This window comes from Sceloporus occidentalis, unplaced genomic scaffold (genome assembly GCF_023333645.1).
Source record: "Sceloporus occidentalis isolate IW3139 unplaced genomic scaffold, rSceOcc1.0.p SCAF_318, whole genome shotgun sequence".
Taxonomy (NCBI): domain Eukaryota; kingdom Metazoa; phylum Chordata; class Lepidosauria; order Squamata; family Phrynosomatidae; genus Sceloporus; species Sceloporus occidentalis.
The window spans coordinates 622,405-647,383 of record NW_028317298.1 but is presented as its reverse complement, the minus strand read 5'-3'; the positions used below and the strand labels follow the sequence as shown (position 1 = coordinate 647,383).

The 24,979-nt window shown below is 46.6% G+C and overlaps 1 protein-coding gene across 1 annotated transcript; it reads left to right on the top strand.

Moving 5' to 3' along the window:
• The first annotated feature begins 14,462 nt into the window (after positions 1-14,462).
• LOC149274843 (epithelial discoidin domain-containing receptor 1-like) lies at positions 14,463-24,549 on the top strand. The gene is made up of 17 exons (XM_089505226.1): positions 14,463-14,538; positions 14,779-14,881; positions 16,950-17,178; positions 17,258-17,405; positions 17,960-18,062; positions 18,215-18,401; positions 18,776-19,022; positions 19,587-19,736; positions 19,934-20,103; positions 20,203-20,407; positions 21,271-21,372; positions 21,863-22,095; positions 22,446-22,573; positions 22,774-22,980; positions 23,460-23,694; positions 23,931-24,080; positions 24,391-24,549. Exons 1-17 carry the CDS (start codon positions 14,463-14,465, stop codon positions 24,547-24,549), a joined length of 2,832 nt encoding a protein of 943 aa, XP_089361352.1.
• Positions 24,550-24,979: the final 430 nt, after the last annotated feature.

Below are 24,979 nucleotides of genomic sequence, written 5' to 3'. Positions count from 1 at the left end.
ATATACACCGTATCATTCTGATTCCGGAATACACACGGGATTCAGTGTACCATTGTTACAGAATTCTCTGTACTGTCAGATGCCCCATCACGCTTACTATAATAATAATAATAATAATCGGGGAAATAAAATGGATTTTAATTGATCTTTCCAGGCTCTGAGGATTTGATCCTTTAAATTGATGGTGGATAACCCAAGATGCGACCATCATCTCTGGCCTTCATGGAATGGACCCCTCTCTCTGTATTTTTTTGTAATTGATTAAAAAAATCTGAATTTCCCCCCAATAACTAAGACCCCCTTATCTCACCTTTTTCCCCGTCTTTCTTTCTTCTGGATGGCAGAGGTTGGAAATTAAGTCGCCGGGCGATGCGGGTGGTCACTCCAAGTTGGACATCTGTCGTCACCCCCTTCCACCCCATGGCTCGTCCGCATCTGGGGCAAATGAGCTGCCCACCGACAGCATCTTTTCCGCCCGCGTGGGCCACCAGGCAACCTCGACAATAGGAATGCCGACATTCAGTGGTCACCGGGTCCTCAAAGTAGCCGCCGCACAGTGGGCAGACGGCGCCCTCCTGCAGCTCTCTCATGGACCCCACGGCAGACATCCCGGCAGATCAGTCACTCGCCTCCGAATCATCCGATTCCGAAAGTAACGTGCAGCTATAAGTACATATTTATACACACATACATACATACATGTTACACCTCCTGTTTACTAGTCAGAAATACCTCGGGCTGCTGGGTGTGGAGTCATGCGGTCTGACAGGTTTCCGTAGGTGAACAATCATGGGATGAACCCTAATATCTACCGCGACATTTCCCGAACGATGTGTGCAAAGGGTTAATAATAGGCTAAATATAGCCACAAGCTAATGAGAGATTCATTGGGAGTCATGATGGGCTGCGATAAGGACTTCATCACTATTAACCCTTTAAATTCCACAGGATGAGCCATGTGCTGCCTTCACTTCTGGAATTTGAAAGATTTATGGCCACTGTTAAAAAATATAGATATATTGTAATTTTTTTTTGTTTTTAAGAAACCAAGCATTATTCCTTAAGGTCTGTAAATTAACAGACCAAGATACCCGTAGTATATTATGCTGTTGGATAATGAGTCAAAAGCTATATAAAATCCAATATCTATATGAGTCACGCTGTCAATATATATATAAACTATTCTAAAAAAATATACTAAAATATACAGGTATTTATAAGGATGAGGACAAATGCCATTAAATAAATTCAAACTAAAAAGGCAATAAAATGCTGGAAAAAATGTGACCAGTTAGGACATGACCTTGTTAATATTTGAATAAAAATATAGCTACATGTATATAGGTAAACGGATCCTAAATGACATAGCATAAAACCGGGCCCCGTTGTACAGCGCTACGGAATATGACGGCGCTATATAAAACCATAAATAATAATAATATTGGTGTCTCAGTCTATGGGTTGATCACAGACACACTGAGAGTAATGGAGAAACGTATTTCGGCGCTCAGGTTCGGCTTTCTCCGCAGACCTCATATTAAGGTATTAGGTGTGTTTGATGGACCAGCTGGAGCATCAGCAGAAGAGATCATAATTTCAGAACCTCCTCCATTTTACATGTTTTGTCATGATGCATTTCATAAAATTAAATAAAATAATAATTTAAAAAAAAATAAATCCATTATGCATTTCATAAAATTAAATAAAAAAATAAATAAATAAAAATTAAAAAATAAAATCCATGATGCATCTCATAAAATTAAATAAAATAATAAAAAACAAAAAAATCCATTATGCATTTCATAAAATTAAATAATAAAAAAAAAATAAAATTAAAAAATAAAATCCATGATGCATCTCATAAAATTAAATAAAAAAAAATAAATAAATTAAAATTAAAAAATACAATCCATGGTGCATTTCAAAAATTAAATAAATTACATTTTAAATATAAAAAAGGATTCTACTCCTTTCAGGGGCTTACTACATGCCGCTATAGCCCTTGTAGTTTTAGGGGGGACAGGTCTTGGGGGCCCCTCAACTCTCCTTTGGAGCCAAAGTGGAAACTTTGAAACAGTGCCTGTAATATTTTAGACTGAATGTTCTGCCATTGACCCCTTACTTGAGATAATTTCCAAGAAATTGGTATGTTATATACTACTTGTTATGTCTACCCATTGTACAGCGCTACGGAATATGATGGTGCTATATAAAACAATAAATAATGATTTGCATCCCAAGTTGTCATTTCGTCCACCAGCGTTAGATCCCTGCGCTCCAGTTTGAGGGTAACAGGGTTCTAGGCTGGGGTTCTCCCGTCATCGATGGCAGATGAACGATTATCTAAACCTGCACATCTTTTATATCTTTCTACGTCTAGCGGTTGCCTTCCTAGTCCCACCAGTTAGAAGATCCTGCCCCGCGCAATTTCATTGGCGAAATTAATTGCATAATGATGTAATATCCTGGAACCTTATAACACTTTGTTTACCAAGAGATCTAATCTGTCTGTAATTACCCTGTCAATAAAACCTAATTACGATGATCTAACCGCCAATTAAACGCTTCCTTCTCACACGTTGTTCTTCCTCTGCAGATCCTAGAGACGTGTGGGGCCGGGTATGACATCATCCCCTTCGCCGTCTTCATGGAGAATCTGTCATTCCAATTGGAAATTGTTTTGTGATTACTCTTCAGGTAAGTTTAGGATTTGGAGGAACGAAAACAAAGAGAGAAAACAACAATATTATTTACCCTCTCCCCGTGGCCCTGGCTAACTAAACGAGTGTAGGCATGCGGCTACGCTGAATATTAGACAAGAACATGCGCATCCGCGGGGCTGATATTTTGCCCCCCTGCCTAATTGGCACAGTGCTGCCCCCTAAAGTATATGAGGGGTATAGCTGATTCCTTTATATATATATATATATATATATATATGGGATCGGACTGCCACAGCCAAAACGTACAATCGCTCTAATAGGTAGAGAACACCTCTGGCGTACCTTTTTCTGGGATCTCCAACTCCCACTTCTCTCAGCCACCTATTGGTATGACAGCTATATCACAAGGCAGCTAGTAGGGATACCCTCTGGCATTTTTTGCGTCGTTGACCTTTGTGCTCAGCTGTCCGGTGGGTTTCTGAGGATGATGGGAGTGGAAGTCTTCAGCGGCTGGAATTTCAGAGCTTGGCAAGGAGTGACATCATACATCGCATAGTGTAGCCTAAGCCATCAGCAGACAGAGGTACAACATCCGGCGGCATTTCTGGCATAGGTGGAATGATAGACCGTGGACGGCGTCTTGGTGCCAGAATATTTTTAGGCTTTTACCCGGCCGAGGAATAAACTGATATTTTATTCTCTGTAGACGGTCCCGTGAGGACACCGGGCAGCAGCGCCTGGCACACATGGCATCGGTGGCACAGCCATGGCTTCAGGCTTTACCCGAATCTATTCAACACTATGATCACACTCTTTCTCCTTCTCTCTCTCTCTCTCTTTTTCTCTTTCTCGCTCTCACTTTTTTCCTCTTTCTCTCTCCGTTCTTTACCCAAATCTCTGGGTAGGTGGGCAGATTCTCAGGGTCACACAGTCTGGAGTCGACGCATTCATGTTCTCCTCTGATTTAACAATATCTTTAATTAATAATTTAATAATTATAATTATGATGATTATATTATAATAATAAATTAATAATATATTTCATAATAATATTATAGCATCCCAATTGATTTTCTTTTCTCCCTGCTACATAACAGCTGAAATCCCTGCTTGAATACAGGTGGCTTCATACAGAATATCTTCACCTCCTGACAAGTCATGGTTTTCATCAGGAGCGTTATTAGGACAATTTGGTCGTCACCAAAATGAGTCACAGAAACTTGATCTTTTTTTATATTGTTAATATTTGGAGGAATCTCTGGGTCATGGAATTTAGAAGGATCCCGTGTTATGTTTAAATTCCCCCCGCTGTATTAGCGTCTACCACTTCTGCTGGGAGGCTGTTCCACTTAACTACCACCCTCTCAGTAAAGTAAAACCTCCTGACTTTCCGTCTAAGCCTCTAGTTTTGGATTATGACCACTTGTCCTAATGATTTACAATTATTTACAATTTTTGACATTCTTTAGCTCCTGATCTGCGGCCGTCAGCTAATGATTGAGTCATTGTGTCTCCCGCTCCCTGTCCTCCTGAGTACGTGTTCCTGTCCATCACAGCCGCACTCTGCCCCTGTGAGTTACAGCAGCAGGTGCTGGGGTGGAAAAGGAGGGCAGAGACACAGAGACTGGGATAACATTCGGGAAGTCGGAAAGACTTGGGGAATTGGCCGAGGGTGGGGGGAGAAAGGGAAGGCTGGAGGGTGACCAAAGAGAAGGGGAGAGAGAGAGAGAGAGAGAGAAGAAACAACAGAGAGAAAGGAGATAGGAGAGGGAGGAGAAAGGATACGGCCATAGTGTGACAGACAGGGACAGTTAAAGTGTCAACAAGGGCGAAGAGCTAGAGAGAGAAAATTTACAGCGGTAGGAGTAGAGGGGCAAATTAAGGGTGTGAGACAGAGGGCAAAAGAAGACATTATAGAGAGGATCATCAGAGGGATAGACAGGCAGCGAAAGGGTACATGAGAACTTTCATGGGATATATGTGTGGATTTATCAGGTTAGTGTAAGATTTGGCAATGACATTCCTCTTATAGGACTGGTCCCCATGTGGGCAGCAGCTGGCTTGCACTGTAGGACTCCTACTTATCACAAGGCTTTGGATTCAAGAACTCACTCTAGAACCTCAGGCTGATCCAGAAGAAGACCCTCAGAAGAACTTCTATAGGATTTTATAGGCTTGGAGTCAACAAAGTTGGCCAAGAACTGGGCGACAAACGTGGATTCCCTGGTCAAGATTTCATGTGAGTAAACTTTCCTCTTATTCTTGAAACCATTTGTTTTTAGGTATGAACTCTTTTAAGGATGAAGTTGGCTGTAAAAGCTCCCCATCTGCTATGGTCAGCTGGGGTGAAGACAATTAAGACCCTGCTGACCATAGCAGGGACCTCACCTAGTGGACCTGAGGTTTAAAGAAGAGGTGACCCATCGTGGGCCTAATACACAGACCACGTAATTAAATGTATTTATGTAAATAAAGTAATCTGACAATCAAGAACCAGAAGTGGGTTTAGGACCCCAATAAGAAGGGCAGTTCTTCAAGAGGTTTCCTCTTGAAAATGGGGGTTTTCTCTCCAGTGTGCTAAAGATTGACGCTTCGTCAGTCTAGAGGTGGCTCTTTTTCTGTCCCCCCACTCCCATCTATACGGTGTTTTCTATTATAGAATAAAGCCCCATAAAAAAATCAAAATGAAGTCATGTCACATTTATAATATAACAAGGCCCTTTGTATGACCAAATGATGCGTTCAGACCTCAATTTCGAAATGACTTTGTACCGGGAAAATTAGTATTGTCTACCGCCACAGGCCCTGTGACACATAACGCTCCATTCATATGAATTACGTGAATAAAACCAGATATATAGTATAGAGTAATAACCCCCCTCAGAGCTGTATACAGTAATAACCCTCCCAGCACTGTATACAGTGATAACACCCCAGTGCTGTATACAGTAATATAACCCCCCCCAGCGCTGTATATAGTAATATAACCCCCAGCGCTGTATACAGTAATATAACCCCCCAGCACTGTATACAGTAATATAACCCCCAGCGCTGTATACAGTTATATAACCCCCAGCGCTGTATACAGTAATATAACCCCGCAGCGCTGTATACAGTAATATAACCCCCAGCGCTGTATACAGTAATAACCCCCCCAGCGGTGTATACAGTAATATAACCCCCTAGCGCTGTATACAGTAATATAACCCCCAGCGCTGTATACAGTAATAACCCCCCCAGCGCTGTATACAGTAATAAACCCCCCAGCGCTGTATACAGTAATATAACCCCCCCAGCCCTGTATACAGTAATAAACCCCCCAGCGGTGTATACAGTAATATAACCCCCCAGCGCTGTATACAGTAATATACCCCCAGCACTGTATACAGTAATATAACCCCCAGCGCTGTATACAGTGATATAACCCCCGCGCTGTATACAGTAATATAACCCCCAGCGCTGTATACAGTAATATACCCCCAGCACTGTATACAGTAATATACCCCCAGCACTGTATACAGTAATATAACCCCCAGCGCTGTATACAGTGATATAACCCCCGCGCTGTATACAGTAATATAACCCCCAGCGCTGTATACAGTAATATAACCCCCAGCGCTGTATACAGTAATATAACCCCCATCTCTGTATACAGCAATATAACCCCCAGCGCTGTATACAGTAATATAACCCCCCAGCGCTGTATACAGTAATATAACCCCCAGCGCTGTATACAGTAATATAACCCCAGCGCTGTATACAGTAATATACCCCCCCAGCGGTGTATACAGTAATAAGCCCCCCAGCACTGTATACAGTAATATAACCCCCAGCGGTGTATACAGTAATATAACCCCCAGCGCTGTATACAGTAATAACCCCCCCAGCGCTGTATACAGTAATATAACCCCCCCAGTGGTGTATACAGTAATAACCCCCTCTGATTAATCTGGGTGATAAAGAGCCATTCTATTGTTCCCCACAGTCAGTGTTATATGGAGTCGGTGTTATAAGGAGTCAGGGTGTTTGGGGTTGAGCACACAGCGAGAACTCATACACGAGTATGACTGGAAGTAAGTTCCCGCCGTGAGGTATCTGCCCCGCACAGGGCAACTTTCCGCACTCTCAGGCCTTTCAATTTAAGCCATGTTCCCCTGTTAACAGTAAGAGCAGCCAATCAGAAAGGAGTATATCCCTCCGTCAGCCAATCACGGAAGGGCAAGCCTGCAAATTCTTAGCAGAATGGTTAAAGGGCAGGCGTAGATAACAGTCTAAATAAATACGATGAGTATTTTTATTGTTTGAGGTGCTGCGATTGACGCTGCGTTCCTCCACGTTTCTATGAAGAATTCCGAGCCTGAAATTCTAACCTTTTCATAAATGTTAAAAACAATTGTTTTTGAGGGGGGGATAGAACTCCGCAGCGCCAGAAATTCCGCGGATCTCAAAAATGTGGCTTTTCGCAGATTGATTGTAGCCGCATTTTATTCGCCAAGCGCGGCCGCCGTAAGATCGCTTTTCACTCGCCGTAGCAGTTGTCACGCCGCTTCTCACCAATTGTCTGTCCAGCTGCTGCCCGGCTAAGAACTCCCATCAACCTCAGCTGGCTCCGAAGGATGAAGGCAGGGCAGGGGCGGCAGCAGCTGCTGTGCCAGTGGTTGCCTACATTGGGAGCAGCTGCTTAGGGCTTCCATTGATCTAAAACACGATGCCGGACCCCCCACCCAACAGCTTGTGCTGAGGGGCCCCTCTATGTTTTTGATCTAAGTGGTTGGATCTCGGATCATCGCCGCCTGATCTCGGTTACATTATGGAAACATAAAATCAGTTTTAAAGGACCTCTTATGCACCAAGAAGCCTTCGTGGTCCTCTAAGACCCCGTTGTCCTCCTCCGTAAAGCCCCGTCAGGGCCAGTTAGAGGAACCCGCCAGTGTTTGATATTATTATATGCTTTGACGCTTGCTGACGTCATGATTTACACAAATAATATAGTTCTTCCTGAAATGCTATGGGCGCGTTATGATGTCATTGGCTGCGGGAACAAGGTTTGCCACCTTTTGATGAGCTCGTCTTCTTTGTGACATCGTGGTTAGAATGGCGGGAATGTGGATAAAGAAGAAAGAAAAGTGAGAAAAAAGAGGAGAGGAAACAGATGGAGGAGATTGATAAGAGAATGAGAAGAGAGAGGAGAGAAAAGAGCAAGGATGGAAGAAAAAGAGGGGAAAGATGATAGAGAAATGAGATGAAAGAGAGAAGGAGGGAAGGAAGGAAAGAAGGAAGAGTAAGATAGGAGAGAAAGGAGGTAATTTAGAAAAGGGAAATAACAGGAAAGGATATAGAGAGGTGAGAAGTAAACAGAAGAAGAGAACAAGGGCAGTAAAAAAGCGGTAATAGAGAGAAGAGGGATGGGAGAGAAAAGGAGAGAAATTAGGGGAGAGATAGAGTGAAGGCCTAACGAAGGAGAGGAAAAAGGAGAGGAGAGGAAAGAGAGTGTCATTCCTCTCGATACTGTAGCTCCGCTTTCCACCCACATGTTGTTGTGAATGTTGTCCCTCCACTTGTCCAAGGGCTGCCCTGCTCATCTTCCCTCATGGAACGCAGACTAACATGGCGGCCGGCCCGGCTTTCCCAGGTCATAAAGAGATAAATCCAGGATTTACACCTTTTTTCCAACTTCTGGAATAAATCATTGGCCGGATGTTGTTACTGAGGGGTAATTGTGGCCCCAGGGAGAAAGGGGAATTGGTCCTCTTGTAAAATGCCAGCTTGGTGACCACGATGGGTGAGAACTTGACAGGATAAAATGGGGCCTGGTTACCGCCTCCTCGGGATTATTACTGAGCCAACGCTACCGGCCCAATGTTTAGCTGTTGCCCCGACTTGGCTTTAGCCATTAGCCCAATGTGACACTTTCCAGCCCTGGAGCTCCCAGTCACCATGGCTATAGACATGAATTAGAGGTGGCCTCTTTTAAATGCTCAGTGATGGGGGAGAGGGGCAAAGACAAAGGGCAATTGTGTGGGGTTTAGCACAGAAGTGGGGGGTGGTTTGGGGAGGATTACGTTTTGGGGTTTTTCAGCTTGTTTTATTCACTCCTGTTCACCAGAGATGGTGTCCTGTGGCTGTTTTTGCCGGCTGAGGGTGCTGGAACTTCTATCCCAACCAGCTTTATACGTTTCATTCTCCATTATCCTGATTTAATACTTTCTTCCATGTTTTTCCTGTCTGCCTCGTTCCTCCTCTAACCTGATGTCCCCCCGGACTGGGCTGCGCATGTCCACCCAACGCTGAATTAACTCCATTGTTCTCTCGGGGACATTTTTGTAAAGAGGAGTGCCGTGTTATATACCCGGGCTTGGCACAACCTGGGGGCAATCTCTCTCACCTGCCCACATACACCCGGTAGCCCTGCAATGAACCCTTATTCCCTCCATCACTTGCCCGTATCTCCCCTCCTGTCCCCAGCCCTGGTCCCTCTCTCTCTCTCTCGGCCATGCTGTCCTCTCGCTGTCCTCTCGCTGTCTCACAATCACTCCATTGTTCTCCTCTGTCTTTTCTTCCTGGCAGCTGTCCTCCCAACCCACCCTCTCTCACCACACCGAGCAGCTGACCCTCCCAACCCCCTCACTAAGCGCCCGTGACCCCCCATTACTCAGAGTGTTGGCCCTTTAAAGCTGGGAGGAGGTAAGGGACCTGGTACCTCTAGGACAGGTGCTGACAGTAGTCTTGCCAAGTAGTATTCGGAGCCTGTACCTCTAGGACATGTGGGAGAATGCACACCCGGCCCCTCTAGGACAGGTATCCCTAGGTAAATTGAGGAATGCACAGCCTGGCACCTCTAGGACAGGTATCCCTAGGCACATTGAGGAATGCACAGCCTGGTACCTCTAGGACAGGTATCCCTACGACACCTTGGGAGATACAGAGACTGGCACCACTAGGACAAATATCCACGGAGAAATGCAGAGTCTGGTACTTCTAAGACAGGTATCTCTAAAACACATGGAGGTTATTGAGAGTCTGATACCTCTAGGACAGGTAGAGGAGGGTTAGGAGATGTAGGGAGATATCACGGATCTAATACATGGCAATGGGACAAGAAATGGGGATACAGATCCTGGCACCTCTAGGAAAAAAATAGGGGATTGAAAGCCTGGCACCTCTAGGACAAAAAATTGAGAGGTTAGAGTCTGTATGTATGTCGTGCTCTCGGTATGCACTGTGCTACACAGATGTAATAAGCATGTCAGCGTGCCTCCGGACACACAAACATCCCGCGGCCCGTCACGGCTCTCACAAACAGCTGGGAGCCACAGATCGGCTTATTCCGGGAGTGACGGCATCGGCCAGGAATCTCTGCCATGCGCGGAGACGTGCCCTGCCAGTGTGCATAATGCCTTGTGCATGCGCGAAATGCACCGCGTGGTCGTATAATGCTATGCAGATACAGCCATCGCAACCACTAGCATTCATTCTAGATTGTCAGCTCACTAGCCGAGTCCTCTTTACCTAATGTATCGGTTGGTCTTCGCCTGTCAGTTCTAGTTGTGTCAGAACCCTCAAATGTAAGGACTATAAGAAGCTCTGCGGGAATATTTGGCGCTATAGAAATAATAGCTTACTTTCTATGAAGTTGTTTGTATAAATGCTGAGAGTGCTAGGAGTTGTATTACATGGCAGCTGGAATGCCAGAAATTGCTTAATTCAGTCCATCTTTGTAGGGTGGCTGAGTGTGACGGGAGTCACAATGCATAGCCACTGCTGTGGCATACTGCTGACAGTATTGACATAATAAGGGGTTAATGAGGTTAAAGACCTACTGCGTGAATGTAAAGGGTTAGCGAGGGAGTTAAAATGTATGATTTGCTGCAGGAAAATAAAATCAGTGTTACTTTACTGAGAGGGTGGTAGATGAGTGGAACGGCCTCCCAGCAGAAGCGGTAGAGGATAATCTAGTAAGGGAATTTCAACATGCGTGGGATAAACATATGGCTCCAGAATCTAAGATGAGAACAATTACTATGTTTCTCCCCAAAGAGTCCTCACAGCCCAGCGGGGGACTAAAAAGTCACAGCCCCAGAGCCTTTTAACTTTTCTTACTAAAACCACCTGAACCGGATCCCTGCCCCCCGCTCGCACTTCCTGGTTTTCTTGGAATCTTCTCTCCTCTGATCTCACCTCGTTCGCGTTCTCTCCATCTCGCCCTAATCTGTGATATTTCACAAGTAACAGACACTTTTTAGCAGCCGGCACATAAAATCCCACATTTACATTGAAGCCTCCGGCGCCCCCCCCGTCCCCCCGGGCTCTGGATCTATAATGAATTCTAGATTCCACACGGTGATCACAAATGGTTCCTCATATAATATTCAGAAGGAAATTATAATTAAACCCCGTAAGGGAGCGAAGAGATCTATAAACCTATAAAACGACACGGAGGGGGCCACAGCCTGCTGAAAAATATCACTAAAACGGGAAAATAATAATCGTCATCATAATAATAATAATTACTAAATGTAATAATAAGAATAATTACTAAATGTAATAATAATAATACATCTCACTAAGTGTGACAATAACAATAATAATAATAATAATATCACTAAAATGGGAAAATAGTAATCGTCATAATAATAATAATAATCACTAAATAATAATAATATCTAAAGTATAGGGTCGGAGACTTACATTGAATGTAAGGAAGTTTTTATTTACTGAGATGGTGGTAGATAAGTGGAACAGCCTCCCAGCAGAAGTGGTAGAGGGTAATACAGTGAGGGTATTAAACGTGCATGGGACAGACATACGGCTCCTGAATCAAAGACGAGACCAACGTAAAGATGCTACGTTAATCACGGTTGTCTTGATTCCATCTCCGTGGCCCTTTAATTCTAGGCTCTTTATTTATATTTCTAGATAACCCATGTATTTTGGACTCGGAACTCATAATCTTCCTCTCTTTCTGGATATTTTATTCCTCCGAGCTCCATTCACACGAATCTCTTCCCCATTCTGGATATATCAAGCATCTGGACCTGTAAGTCATGTTGTGAGGTCGGGATTTGGAAATCCCCATTCCGATGGTGCTTCTTACCGTCTGATTCTGGATTCTGGACACCCTCTTCTCACGTTCGGGATTCCAACTAGAAATCAGCATTCAGGATTTTACCTCTGGAGGTTCTAGATTTGGAAAAATGGAAAATGTTTTGTTTCTGGGTTGCAATGTGCATCGTACTCTAGACTGAAGAGTCTTGACCTGTCTGTGGTCCTGAAAGTCCGTGTTGACCCATCTAGCCTTATTATCCAGAACTGCAATAATAATAATAATCATCATAAATAACAATAAGTAACAAAAGAGCCCCAAAACACGCTTTTCTTTATAGATGTAGCAGATGAGTATTCTGTCCGCTCCTCCAGAACACGTTCTAGCATTGCTAAAGAATTCTTAAAACCAACAATAAAATAATCCAGAATTCCAAAGCAAAACTGCCTTCGAATCTAGTAGTTTATTGCGCCCCAAGTGGCCGCCTGTGGCATTGCAACCTTAAAAAAAACATGCCCCAGGATAGATTTGCCCCCCACCCTCCTCACCCCTCTATTGTTCCAGTTTCTGCAGCACCCATATATTGATCTTTGTGTTTATTTCAGTAACCCATTGTATGCTGGAATCCATGAACCTTCTTTTATTAAGTGATTTGCACATTCTGGCTTCTAGTGTCTGTTTTGTTCCGCATTTGGAAAGGTTTTGCCCCCTGGTCTTGTCCCCAGTCGCTCTCTGTTTTCTGGATTTGCGAGGCATTCGTTCTCCTGGTTTCGCTCTTGCTTTTGCCCGCTAGAGTTTTAGCTTGGGATTTGCAGTCTGGGCTATTGTTCTGGATTTCTAGTTCTTTTTTTTGGGGGGGGGGAGCACATGGTCCCTGAAGTCTCTCGGCCATTTTTAACTACTCCCCAGATCTAGAACTGCCCTGAATTCTGCCTCTGTATTTACTACTCATTCTGCCCCATGATCTCCTCCCAGTTCCAATATGGAAGATCATTCCGACTCTGTTGCACTTCTGGGTTGCCAATTCCCCCCAATCTCTCCCGAGTTCCGCATTTCAATACATCCCAGAGTCCATCGTTCTGGATTAATAATCATTTATTTTAGTTTTTGAAGGTGGGAAAAAATACATGTAATATTTAATAAAAGTTATTTTATCAACTTCCTCGTAGATTGTAAGCTCCCAAACCCAGGGTCCATTCATCTGTAGCAGTATGTCTTCTGGTTCGTTGGTGTTATTATTAATTCATTATTATTTATTTTTTAATTAATTAATATTGCCTATTGTCAAGTGATGATTAAACATGTATTGTTACCATAGCGCTGCTTTGTCCTGCTTGTCCTTTGGTGTGTGACGGATTTTAATATTTTCTGATTTTCCCTTTTTTTTTTTTTACATTTTTAAATAAATTATAATTAAATATCAAAGTTAAAAGACCTTAAAATAAAAATATTAATAATAATAAAATAAAAATAATAATAATAATAATAATAATAAAAAAAACAAAAACTGAAGAAAGACAGAAAGAGTTAACTGGAATGGAGTGGAGAGGGAGGAGGGCGTCAGAGAGACAAGTGAATTGTATGGTGGGGGGGGAGGAGGAATTACAAGGAGTAGGAGGGGAGAGAGAGGGAGAGAGAAAGATAAAGTTTAGTTCCTGTCTGTCCCTAGGGAGAGAGAGCAGGACATGTCAGCTCTCCGGACTAACCTGGGCCCAGCACACAGGTGAGAAGGCTGGCGAGTGCAAGCTTAAAGGACAAGGAAAGGGAGGGGGTGGCGGTATAGAGGGCCAGATAGAGACATTGGAAAAAGAAGAAAGGGGGGTAGACAACTGGGGAGGCAAAAGGGGGAGGTAGAAAGGGAAAAGAGGGAAAGGGTCTGGGGTAAAGAAAGGCAGGAGAGGACAGGAACGGTCAGTTTGTGAATGTGTCGGACAGGTGTTTGCGGAGGGGGAGGAAAAAGAGAGAAAGTCGTTTATAAAAAGCCGCGTTGCTTCTTTCCCTGGTAACATGTCCCTGCATGCGAGTTATGCGGGATCCAGCGTACCAGGCGGGTCCTGCCACCTCCAGAAGTGGATTACCTGCTGCGCCAAACCGACAGCTACCTGCCTGTTTATTGCCCCACTCCGGCCGTCGTGCTGATTTCCTGCCCCGCTGGCCGTGCCCTTCATGCCCGCTGGTGCCAGCTTCTTGCCACCATCCGAAACAATCCCATCGCTGCCTCTGGACGTTCGTGCAAAGATCTGGGGCATATGATGTGCTCAGATACTTGGCACTGTACTGCATGCCGGTGCCAGCCCTGGGGTTCTCTGCCAGCGTATCGAGTGGCTGCGCATTCATTGCCGGCGCCCAGGAATTTCCAGGACGCTCAAGCCGTGGGCTTTGTCTGGCTGTGTAATTGAACTGTGCCAGTCCGAGCTGTGCCAACCTCTGTACCCAACATGGTGCCATCTTGGTTCCTTCATCGTTACATTGTGGCATTTCCAGCTCCTCTGCCACTGACCTGCGCCAGGCTCTCCGCCATTGCTAACGTGCCAATCTTTTCCCCGTTAGGCTCTATGTCATCACTTTCAGGCTATATGTGCCAACGTATGCCATCTCTAGATGCTTCCCACCATTCTATAACGTGATCAGCATCATTAGCAACCATGGATACTCAGCACTACTTTATAACGCGGATCATTGTCTTTTTATTTATCTCATGTAGTTGAGAACATGAAAGTCTCCTGCGTGTAGCGCCATTGACTGGAGAGATAAAGATGGCGCCTCGAGTCCTCTCCCTCTGCGTGCTCCTTACGGTTTGCTTCGCTGAACCAGATGCTCACTTTGACCCATGTAAGTAACGTGCAGCATCTTTATACCCCTGGGGTAAAAAGGCTGGTGACCCCTAATGCGGGTAGCATTGGTTTTAATGGATCTACCATGACTGCCCAGCTCCTGTAAAGAAGGTCTGGCCACCTTGGTTTGGGATCTGTAGAGCCGCCATGTTCTTCCGTCCCTTAATGGCCGACAAATGGACCCAAGGCGTTAGAATGTCGTGGTCCGGGGTTGAGGTTTCTCTCTTATCTTCTTCAGCTTCTTGCCGCTATGCGTTGGGGATGCAGGACAGAACCATTCCAGATGAAGACATCACAGCGTCCAGCGCTTGGTCCGACTCCACCGAAGCCAAACACAGCAGGTGAGACCCTTCAGTCCGCGGACCGCTCAGCCGGGGTTAACGGGCAACAAAAGTATCAAAGCATAAATGAGTAAGAATGTGGCTTTGTCATAGTTTGTTTCTGTGTAGCTTAACGATGAGGGCCGCAGTAGACCTCATGCTGACTTTGGTCACCACCAACACCGAAAAAAACCCTCTAAAAGTAATTTTTGTAATTAGTACAACTTGGAGAAAACTGGGAATGTCTGAAACGTATTGGTTTGGCCCAAAGACTCACCGGGACGTCCACAATGATTATTTGGAAAATAACCTTAAAAAAGATAGAAAAAAATGAGTTTTGGTCGAATTCTTTTTAGTTCTTTTGCAAGCTTTCGGATCGAGAAGCGATGCCGTCTTCTCTTTGATGGGAAAAACCATTTAGAGGCAAAATCACCCAGAAAAATAAGCTAAATATGCTTTTATTTAGTGGACAGAGAAGAAGGGCCGAGCTCGGAGAGAAGGGCTCGCGTTGGTGATTCCGTTGATTAGAACCTTGAACTTCAAAGCGTTTTTTATTTTTGCCAGGAGAATGCGTAGTAATCGAGTGCAGGTTATGTCTTCAAATAATTTCCCTTGACGTTACCTCTCAGATGGTGTCCACATGAGACACGGACCATATTTCCGAGTGCGTGTCGGTTTTATAGACACAATACTTGCGGAGTAAACGCCAAATTCCGAGGACGACCTTCAAGCTGTTTTGATATTTTCTCCCCCCCAAAAATATAAATAAATAGGAAAAACCCCACTTTTTAGCTTTAGAACACCCGTGACGTTTTGAGCTTCGTCCGTAGAATGTCCTGCAGATAATTGAGAACAAAAGCGTTATTATTATTTATTGTATAGCGCCATCATATTCCAGAGCGCTGTACAATGGGACGGAAAAGATGTCTCTTAGAAGGTGGGTCACTGCTCTCAGGGGGGCTTCTTGGGTTTTTACGGCGCCTAAGCCGAACCAGCATGGTAACGATGCTGCTCTAGATCTTTAGTCTAAATGATGAAGACCACGGAGGTTCTTGCTGTCGACGTCTGCAGGTCTGAGCTGTAAGCTAATGGATATTTATGCTTTGCGTCTGTGGCATCCATGGGTTAAACAGGGAATACGCCCGGGGTGGATCATACGATGGATTAGAAACCCCCCTTATCTGTGTATACAGCCTTCTTAACGTTCTGCTCTTAGGATCTGCATGATTATTCCTCCCCATTAAGTTGTCTCTGACGCTACCGTTCAGCTTGTTGTAACCCATTCAACTGAAAGCACAAGCTTTTGCAAGTTTCGATAAAAGTAAATTATTTGCTAAAAGCCGCCATCCCCTCCGAGCGTCTCTGACGTATTCGTCTCAAGAGCCGACATGAAACAGGGGGGGCTGACGTATATCGTTGGGGGGGCAGTTAATTTATACGCTTGGGGATTATGAGCGGGGAAGAGGCTGCGACTCGTGGGAATATTCTTATAGAGCGAGCTTTCTTTGTTGGAGATGCTGACTAAGGCAGCGGGGCTCTTACCCCGGCACGGTCTCGGCTCCTTCGCAGAGAAGCCATCGTGTCCGGGCAGGCCCGAGGAGCTCATAACAACTTCCCATTGTTTATATTTTCGCAGCAACGCTCGGTGGCTACGGTGTGTGTGTTCTTTTAACAAATGTAGTGGCCCCGGGGCATGAGTGATCTATATTAATGTTTTCGGTAAATTGACACTGGAAGGCGCTGAGCGTGACTCACCGTGACCTTTGTTTTCAGACATGTTGATATGTTTTGCACATGCGTCCTTCACATACTTCCCTATGCTACAAATAAGAGGAGGCAAGATGGATCTGGGTCCCATAGAGGGACTGACCAAACTAAACAAAGATGCTTGGGAGATATGCCATCACTTCTGGTATCCTCCGACCACCTAGGGTGGGCTGCGCACAGAGTAGAACTTGGTCTTCACCAGGAATTTCCATCGTAGACTGTAGTCAACCCACCCTCTCTGTTGTCTTCCATTATGGTCTCTCGGAGGCTTCGTTCCGGCCAAACCCTTCGTCATCTTCTTTTTTCTCTGTTGACTTGGCAGGCTGGAGAGCCATGATGGAGACGGGGCATGGTGCCCGGCGGGCTCGGTGTATCCGAATAACGAAGAGTATTTGCAAATAGACCTGAGGAAGCTTTGTTTCTTGACTCTGGTGGGCACTCAAGGCCGGGATGGTGGAGGACTGGGCAAAGAATTTGCCCGACATTACCAACTGCGATATAGCCGTGATGGTTATAAGTGGGCGCATTGGAGGGACCGCTGGGGCAATGAGGTAAGAAGACTGGGCCGTGGAGATAGTGGATAGCATTGCGTGTAATACTTAAGTCCTAATGTGTCTCCTCATCCAACAGGTCATTGCGGGCAATGAAAACACTCAAGATTTGGTACTGAAGGATTTAGGGCCCCCACTTATCGCCCGCTATGTGCGTTTTTACCCCATGGCGGACCGCGTGATGAGTGTCTGTCTGCGGGTAGAGCTGTACGGATGCCTGTGGCAGGGTATGAATCTGATGCTTTTTTATTCTCTGACCAATGCCACCTCCTTGGCTTTTCCAGGGACCTCCTAAATTCCCGCTGTTGGTCCTTCTCCATCCGGGATCTGGATTTTTAGGGGATGATGAGGACATACTATGAATAATTGAATGGGTTTCACTATTAAATGGGTTTGAATGCCAGCTGGACTGTGACACCCTGTCCTTTACGCCCTCACGTATGGCCACCATGCGGTGGCTTCTCCCTGTCACCACCTGCTCACCCTGGGGGCTCGTTCACCGAGTCGAATTGTGATGTGATGAAAAATATCTGACAGACTGTTCATTATATTGAGGCAACTCAGCCCAACACACTGGGCCTTCTTTACAACTCAATGTTTAGTGAATAAACCCTTCTGCGTGATGTTTGCCTGAAACTCTCTGGCTATCTTTCTCCAGCCCGTAATGCTTTTCTCCCTGTCAGTTTGTCTTCTCCTTTCTCCCCTTTCCTTCTCCTTTTTTTCCTTTCCCACCTCATTATCTCACTTCATTCTCATTGTCTCTCTATGACATTCCCCGCAGATGGACTTCGCTCCTACACCTCGCCTCCCGGGGCCCTGATGACTCTCCCCGCCATGATCGTTAACCTTAACGACTCTACGTATGATGGATTCACAGTTGGAGGGTAAGGGTGTGCATCAAACCGCCAGATGTCCCCAGGACAGCCGGCACCAGCCCTTTCCCACACATTACGTCTCAGTAATACACACAATGTCTCCGTATTATCATGCTGCTCACCGTATGGAGGCCACATTTGCCTTTTTGTTGCCCCTGCAGGCTGCAGTATGGTGGCCTGGGTCAGTTGACTGATGGCGTCGTGGGGGCAGATGACTTCACCCATCACAAGGAGCAGGGAGTCTGGCCGGGTTATGACTACGTGGGTTGGAACCGAGACAGCTTCCCGTCCGGATACCTAGAGATGGAGTTCGAGTTCGACGCGCTGAGAGCATTTACCTACATGAGGGTAAGAATGTTTGTCTAAATGGTCGGGCTGGCTGAGGATCATGAGAGATACGGTCCAACCGCATGTCGGAACCCACCCCTGTTCTAGATTCATAATCTGGTGTAAGGAATGGAATTCTGTAGAGCGAACAGCTTGCACTTTAGTGGTCGTCGAACTCCTTTGATGCTTAAACAAAGCGCAGGTTGACTTTTTCTTTTAGGATGTTGGCTAAGCATGATAGGAGTTTTTAGAAGAGGTGTAAGTGGGCATATGTGAATAACTGAAGATTTGGGGTAAAGTTTAGGGAGCCTGGAGAAGGACTGTATCTTGGGATTGGGGTCCATCCTTGTATTCTCTTGTCCGACACACGGTCCAATCTTCTTTGTCCCTGACAGGTGCACTCCAACAACCTTCACTCCCACGGAGTGCAGATATTCCGGCAGGTGGACTGCTACTTCAAACGCTCCCTGCACACCCCGTGGGACCCTAAGCCTGTCACCCTGTCCCTAGCCGTGGATGTCCGCGACCCCAGCGCTCGCACGGTCACCCTTCCCCTGAGTGGCCGAGCCGCCCGCATCCTGCGCTGTCATTACTACTTCTCGGGACAATGGCTGCTGTTCAGCGAGATCTCCTTCCTCTCCGGTCAGCATCTACACCTCCGTATCCAACCTACCTAATGACTTAGTAACTACGTAGCCTCCGTTCTAACCTCCCGACTCTCTAACCCATGCAAATTACCCTAAATACATGACATGTGCACAATTTCCATAAACAAAACATCTCAGAAGAACCAGTACTGAACTGCAGTCAAAAATCTTACCAAAACCTTAATCTGACAATTCTAAATACTAAATAAACCCATGTGACAGTTTTGACGGGTTAAAATAATCTATAGATATATATACGTTCTTCCACGAGCAGAAGGGTGAGAAGCAGGAGGAGGTGGCAGGTGGGCACCATACTAGGACTAAGCGCCGGTGGTGTAACCTCTTATATGTCTATTTAGAGGGGTAATCAGTGGGTAGGTTATCTAGGGCATGAAGTTAAAGGTTTGGGACAAACCCCCTTCCCATCGCCATTTTTTGGTAGACCACATTATAACTGAGTGACGGAGGTCTCGTTCCTGGTCTGGTGGCAGCCGTCACCGGGTCTTCCTCTGTAAAAATGTCTGAAAGGTAACATCTGACGTACTTTTGTGGGTCGCAGATATCATAGACCCGGCAGAACCCGAGGAACCGAGCCCTTTGCCGCCACCGCAAGAGGCACCACCACTGCCCACTGTCACCGTTCAACCGCAACGCACCAGCCAGAAAGTGACTACCACAAGCGTGGGCATGGAAAGCACCAACGGGCAAGGTAATGAGACCAAGGCTTCTATCACCTTCCCTGAATTCCTCCCTTATCCTTTATGTTTCTCCATCGCTCCATTTTCTCCCCGTCTCCTTGACTCAAACTACGTCCTCCTTTCTTCTCCTAAAAACTCTTTCCTTGTGATTTTTCTTGTCCGGTCTCCTCTTAGTCCATCTTTTAACCATTTCTCCCTCCCTTTTCAGCTCCGGTGTTCGAGGCCGGCAGCGACATTAGAATAAACCAGCCGGTTGCCAAGGATGATAGTGGTGACACTTCCATTTTGATTGGCTGCCTGGTGGTCATTATCCTCCTCTTACTGGTTGTCATCATCCTCATTCTTTGGCGCCAGCGCTGGAAAAGGTTGCTGGGGAAGGTGAAGTAACAGACAATAATATGGTCGCTCTTCTTCTACGTTGACCTTCCATTCTTTTTTTGTCCACCATTTTACATTTTTCTCTCTCTTTACACCCAGGCTCAGCGCCACCCCTCGGACAGCGACCTAACGGCTCGTCTCTCCCTCCCCTCGGACACCGTGGTCATCAACAATACCCAGAATCCCCCAGGACCTCCTCGTCATGCCAACCGCTATGAGCGCATCCTAACTTCGGATGGTGAATACCAAGAGCCCAATCCCCGTGCCAAGATGGCTACCCTCCCTCCTACCCTGGACAGTGCAGGTGAGAGGCTGGGTGGGCTAATTGAGTATGCGCATGAATGAATATCCGGGATTTGTGCATGTGTGTGTGTACAGTGTGCATGAATTACATATGTGCATGTATGCCCAGGTGCGCGATAAGCATGCTTTTTGCATGTGTATATATATTTACAACATGATATGAGAGAAAACCGACTCGATGTATCTCTAACCCAACGGGTGAGCCGCTTCTTAAAGTATCCCTTCTGTAACTTCGCCTTGAGATCGGATGTATATGTTCTGTTACCGGCCCGTAATCGCCAACATGTGCCGCGGAGATGCGCAGATGGGAAGAATAAAATGCAGCCGTTTCTGGGAACTGTAAAATTCTGCTGCCCCTGGGCCTCTGGAATATTATGAGTTACCCATATGGCGCGTTATCCTATGGGTCCCGCGCGATAAGGGCCGCACATCAAAGGTGGATCCTTGATTTTGGATTTTGGTGTCTCGGGGGGGAGGGGGGTCTCGTTAAATAACTAGCAGCTGCTAACCCGGTTTGAGATGTAAAGGAGGCCTGTTCTTAGAATATGCCCTTCTGCCCCAAGACCGCAGGGCCCGTAGGTATCGTCTGTTCCTTGTTTATTGAACCTTAAATCATGGAACCTTTCCCCCGTAATAGTACTTATTCTTTATTGTTTTATATATCGTCATCATATTCAGCAGCGCTGTACAACGGGGTAATGTCTCTGTTGTAAAGGGGCGCTTTGTGGGCCCGGGGGCAAGCAAGGGCATTTAATTTCTGATGCGTGTGTGTATGTACAGTAGTAAGCGTGTGTATATATAGGTGTACACTGTGTGTGCATGTATATAAAGTGTACACTATATACTCTGCATGTGTTTCTCCAGCCTTGCTGCTAAACAACCCAGTCTATGAGCTCCTACTCTCCACCTACAGCCGGCCAATCACAGAGCCAGATAGCCTGCAGGCTAAGCCAATCAACAGCCAGGGTAAGGGGCGGCCATGTTGAAGCCGACCATATAAATAAATGGTCATTTCCAGGCTGTATCTCTCTTCCATCGATCTCAGCTTTTTTTTTTCTCTGTCGCTCTTTCTGGGGTCTCTCAGACTAAAGAGACATACGCCTGCTGTCTCTGTCTCGTGCTGTCTTCATCGTGAATTAGAGACGCGTTCCTTTCTGTATCCATAGTAACGTAACAAATATCGTGATTTTTTAAAAAATGGGGCAACGTTCTGCTGTAAGCGGCGCGGGCTGTGCGAGCGGGGGCAAAAACTTACTTTGTACCCCAAGTGGTGCATGTAGTGCAGACGTAAGTAAATACCCCCACTGTGTATGTGACTCGGATATGGACGACGTTCCTTTAACTTTTGTCTTCGGTTTTTTTTTTTCCTTTCTCCTCCAAATGTTTCTACCCCGGATTCCTCCGGATACCCTTCTACCCCAACCTACTTCTCCTGCCTCTCTTTCTCCCCAACAAGACGGGGGATACAGGGAGCTAGAATCCCCCAAGCTGGCTGTAGTTTGCCCCCCAAGTGTGCCGCACTACGCAGAAGCGGACATTATTACCCTGCAGGGAGTCACAGGGGGCAACACGTATGCAGTACCTGCGCTGACGGCCGACACGCTTGCCTCCAAAGACCTGCCTCTCAGCAAGTTCCCCCGGGGGCATCTCCTCTTCAGAGAGAAGCTGGGTGAAGGGCAGTTTGGAGAGGTAACGTGGCACTTTCTCCGATTCTTCCACTGGTCTGGAACCTTTTCTCCTTTCCTTTTTGCCTCCTCGCCCCGTAGTTACCCCAGACTCCATTTCAGTGTCCGTCTCGTTGGCCGACATCCCCAGAGCTCCTCTGCGGCTCCCGGCGTCCATCTCGGTTATTCCTTTATTAATATATTCAGGTTTATCCTGGACTTTGTTCTGGTGCTAACACTCCACTCACTCTCCTCTGCCTACCTCACGCGTCCCCCCGCTGTGCCTGCGCATGGAGGAGATTCCCCGCGGTTTCTATGCAGCTCTGACCTGTAGACCTGATCCTGCCCACCCAATACCCCGCTTTTATGTTCTAGGTGCACCTGTGTGAGGTCCTGAACCCCCAAGAACTGCCGACTCTGCAGTTCCCATTCAACATGCGCAAGGGAAGGAGTCTACTTGTGGCCGTCAAGTTACTGAGGTCCGACGCAAACAAGAACGCCAGGTAAAGTTCTGCATGGCCCAGACCTGCTCCTCTCTCGGTTCCTTCGCCCAGAACTTTGTCTTTTCTAGTCGTATCAGATCTGTCTCTCTTCCCTGTCCATCTTCTTTCATCGATGGTGTCTGCTCTACCGTACTGTCTGTAGCGCGCGTGTGAAGAACGTCCCCCTCATGCTCTCGTTCTTCTCCCGCTCTGACCCCTAGGAACGACTTCTTGAAGGAACTGAAAGTCCTCTCCCGTTTGAGCGACCCGCACATTATCCGTCTCCTGGGGGCCTGTCTTGACGAAGACCCCCTGTGTATGATCACCGAGTACATGGAGAACGGGGACCTCAACCAGTTTCTGAGCGCTCATCAGCTGGGCGAGGAGGACGAGAGTCCAGAGGGTGGGCCGAGCCCACCGTGTATCAGGTCAGCAGGCCTTCAAATGATCCTATAGATTGAGTTAAGGTTATTAAATGAATGCTGAAACACAACGTTCTGATGGATTCCAAAACCCTTCCTGGAAATAATTCTTTCATTGTGTCAAACTCTGTCTTTTTCCTAGTTTTTCAGGGAATTCTTAGTTGTCATGTGAAGCAAAATCACCCGCCCATAGGCTGTTGCCATAGAAACAATGTTGATCTGTTATTAAACCTTCAGAGGAAAGAATACCTTGAGGGGTCCTCTAAGGTTTATTTGCCCAACTAGACGGAGCAATAAGTGTTTTTTTTATCAACATGACCTTTTTAGCCATTTCTTCCATTTTGGTTCTTGCAGTCTTTGGCATATCATCTGAGGTGGACTATAGTGCCTCTAAGCATGGTGGGAGTTATAGTTCATGGAGGCTGTGCCCCATCTCTTCTTTATTTCCCTTGCTCTGTCATATTCTACCCCTTTCTCTGTCGCAGTTACCCCAGCCTCCTCCACGTGGCTCTTCAGATTTGCTCCGGGATGAAGTATCTCTCCTCTCTGAATTTTGTGCACCGTGACCTGGCCTCCCGAAACTGCCTGGTGGGAGAGAACCTGACGATCAAGATCGCCGATTTCGGGATGAGCCGGAACCTCTACGCCGGAGATTACTATCGGATCCAGGGCAGGGCCGTGCTGCCCATCCGGTGGATGGCGTGGGAGTGCATACTTATGGTGAGTGCCCCTGGGGTATTATTCCTTAAACACCAAAAAAATGGCAGAACATGACACTTCCCCGCCTCAAGTGACCTCAATGTCTCAGGAAGTCGGTCAAGTTTGGTGACATCAGAACTGTTGGCCAGCTCTCCTCGCGGTTCTTCGAGCTTTCTTGGCGATCCCGGTAGATTGTCTTATTACCCTGGCAGTACCCAGAAAGGTATTAAACCTCTGAAACCTCGTCCCCCTCGCAGGGCAAGTTCACCACGGCCAGCGACGTCTGGGCTTTCGGGGTGACCCTGTGGGAGATCTTAATGCTGTGCAAGGAGCAGCCGTACGGGGAGCTGAGCGACGAGGACGTCATCGAGAACGCCGGAGAAGTCTTCAGAGACAGCGGGAAGCAGGTGAGTCCGGGGCGTGCGGAAAACGAGGGGGGGAAATCGCGGGCAGGAGATTCCGGGAGGCGTATGGAGGATTTAAGGATTTTCTATAGGGTTCCAGACTTGGTTTAGGGGTTGAAGCGTCAGCTGTTTGTATCAGTGTAGGAATAGAAGAGAAAGCTGCAGTGTCCGTCTCGTCATGCAGTGTTGGGCTTAATTCTGTCTTTTTCAGGAATTCTTAATTGTCATGTGAAGCAAAAACAGCCGCTGATGGGCTGTTGCCATGGAAACAATGTTTATCCGCTATTAAACCTTCCCCTCTCTCTTTCTCCAGATCTACCTGTCCTGTCCGCCTCTGTGTCTCCCGTCTCTCTACGAGCTCATGGCGCAGTGCTGGGCTCGAGACTGCAGGGAGAGACCCTCCTTCCAAGACATCTACCACTCGCTCTCCGCGCACGCGCTCAGCGCGTCCCACCCGGCCCCGAAGGAATAGCCGCGGGTCAAAGCCTTCTCTGTACGTCCGTGCGTCATGGAACTGGGGGGGGGGTCGGAGGAGAACATCTTAACCCTTTATACTCCTCTAAGCTACAGCGTCGTAGGTGTCGGTCGGGCTGTAGGATGCACACAAAACCAACCTTCTCCCATCATCCGATCCGACAGGGCTGGACCACTCCGCCATACCTTAGTCACTAACACTGGATGCCCCAACCACATCACTGACAACCGTGAGTCCTCATAAAAGATTCCCCGCTCATAACACTCCTGGCCTACAGGCGCCTGACCGTTACCTCCTATCCATCGACTTGGGTCTTGTACACTAAATCGCCCCCACCTATAGAAGACCCTTTATTACCCCAAAAACACTTAACAGCTCTGTGACCTGCTGAACCCTCTGACATTCCACACGCAATCCATTTAAAGAG

Excerpts from the sequence above, each read along its gene's own strand:
- LOC149274843 (XM_089505226.1), top strand. The coding sequence starts at position 14,463 with ATGGCGCCTCGAGTCCTCTCCCTCTGCGTGCTCCTTACGGTTTGCTTC. Across the intron at positions 14,882-16,949 it reads ACCGAAGCCAAACACAGCAG|GCTGGAGAGCCATGATGGAG; the intron begins GTGAGACCCTTC and ends TTGACTTGGCAG. Across the intron at positions 23,695-23,930 it reads CGTGGGAGTGCATACTTATG|GGCAAGTTCACCACGGCCAG; the intron begins GTGAGTGCCCCT and ends TCCCCCTCGCAG.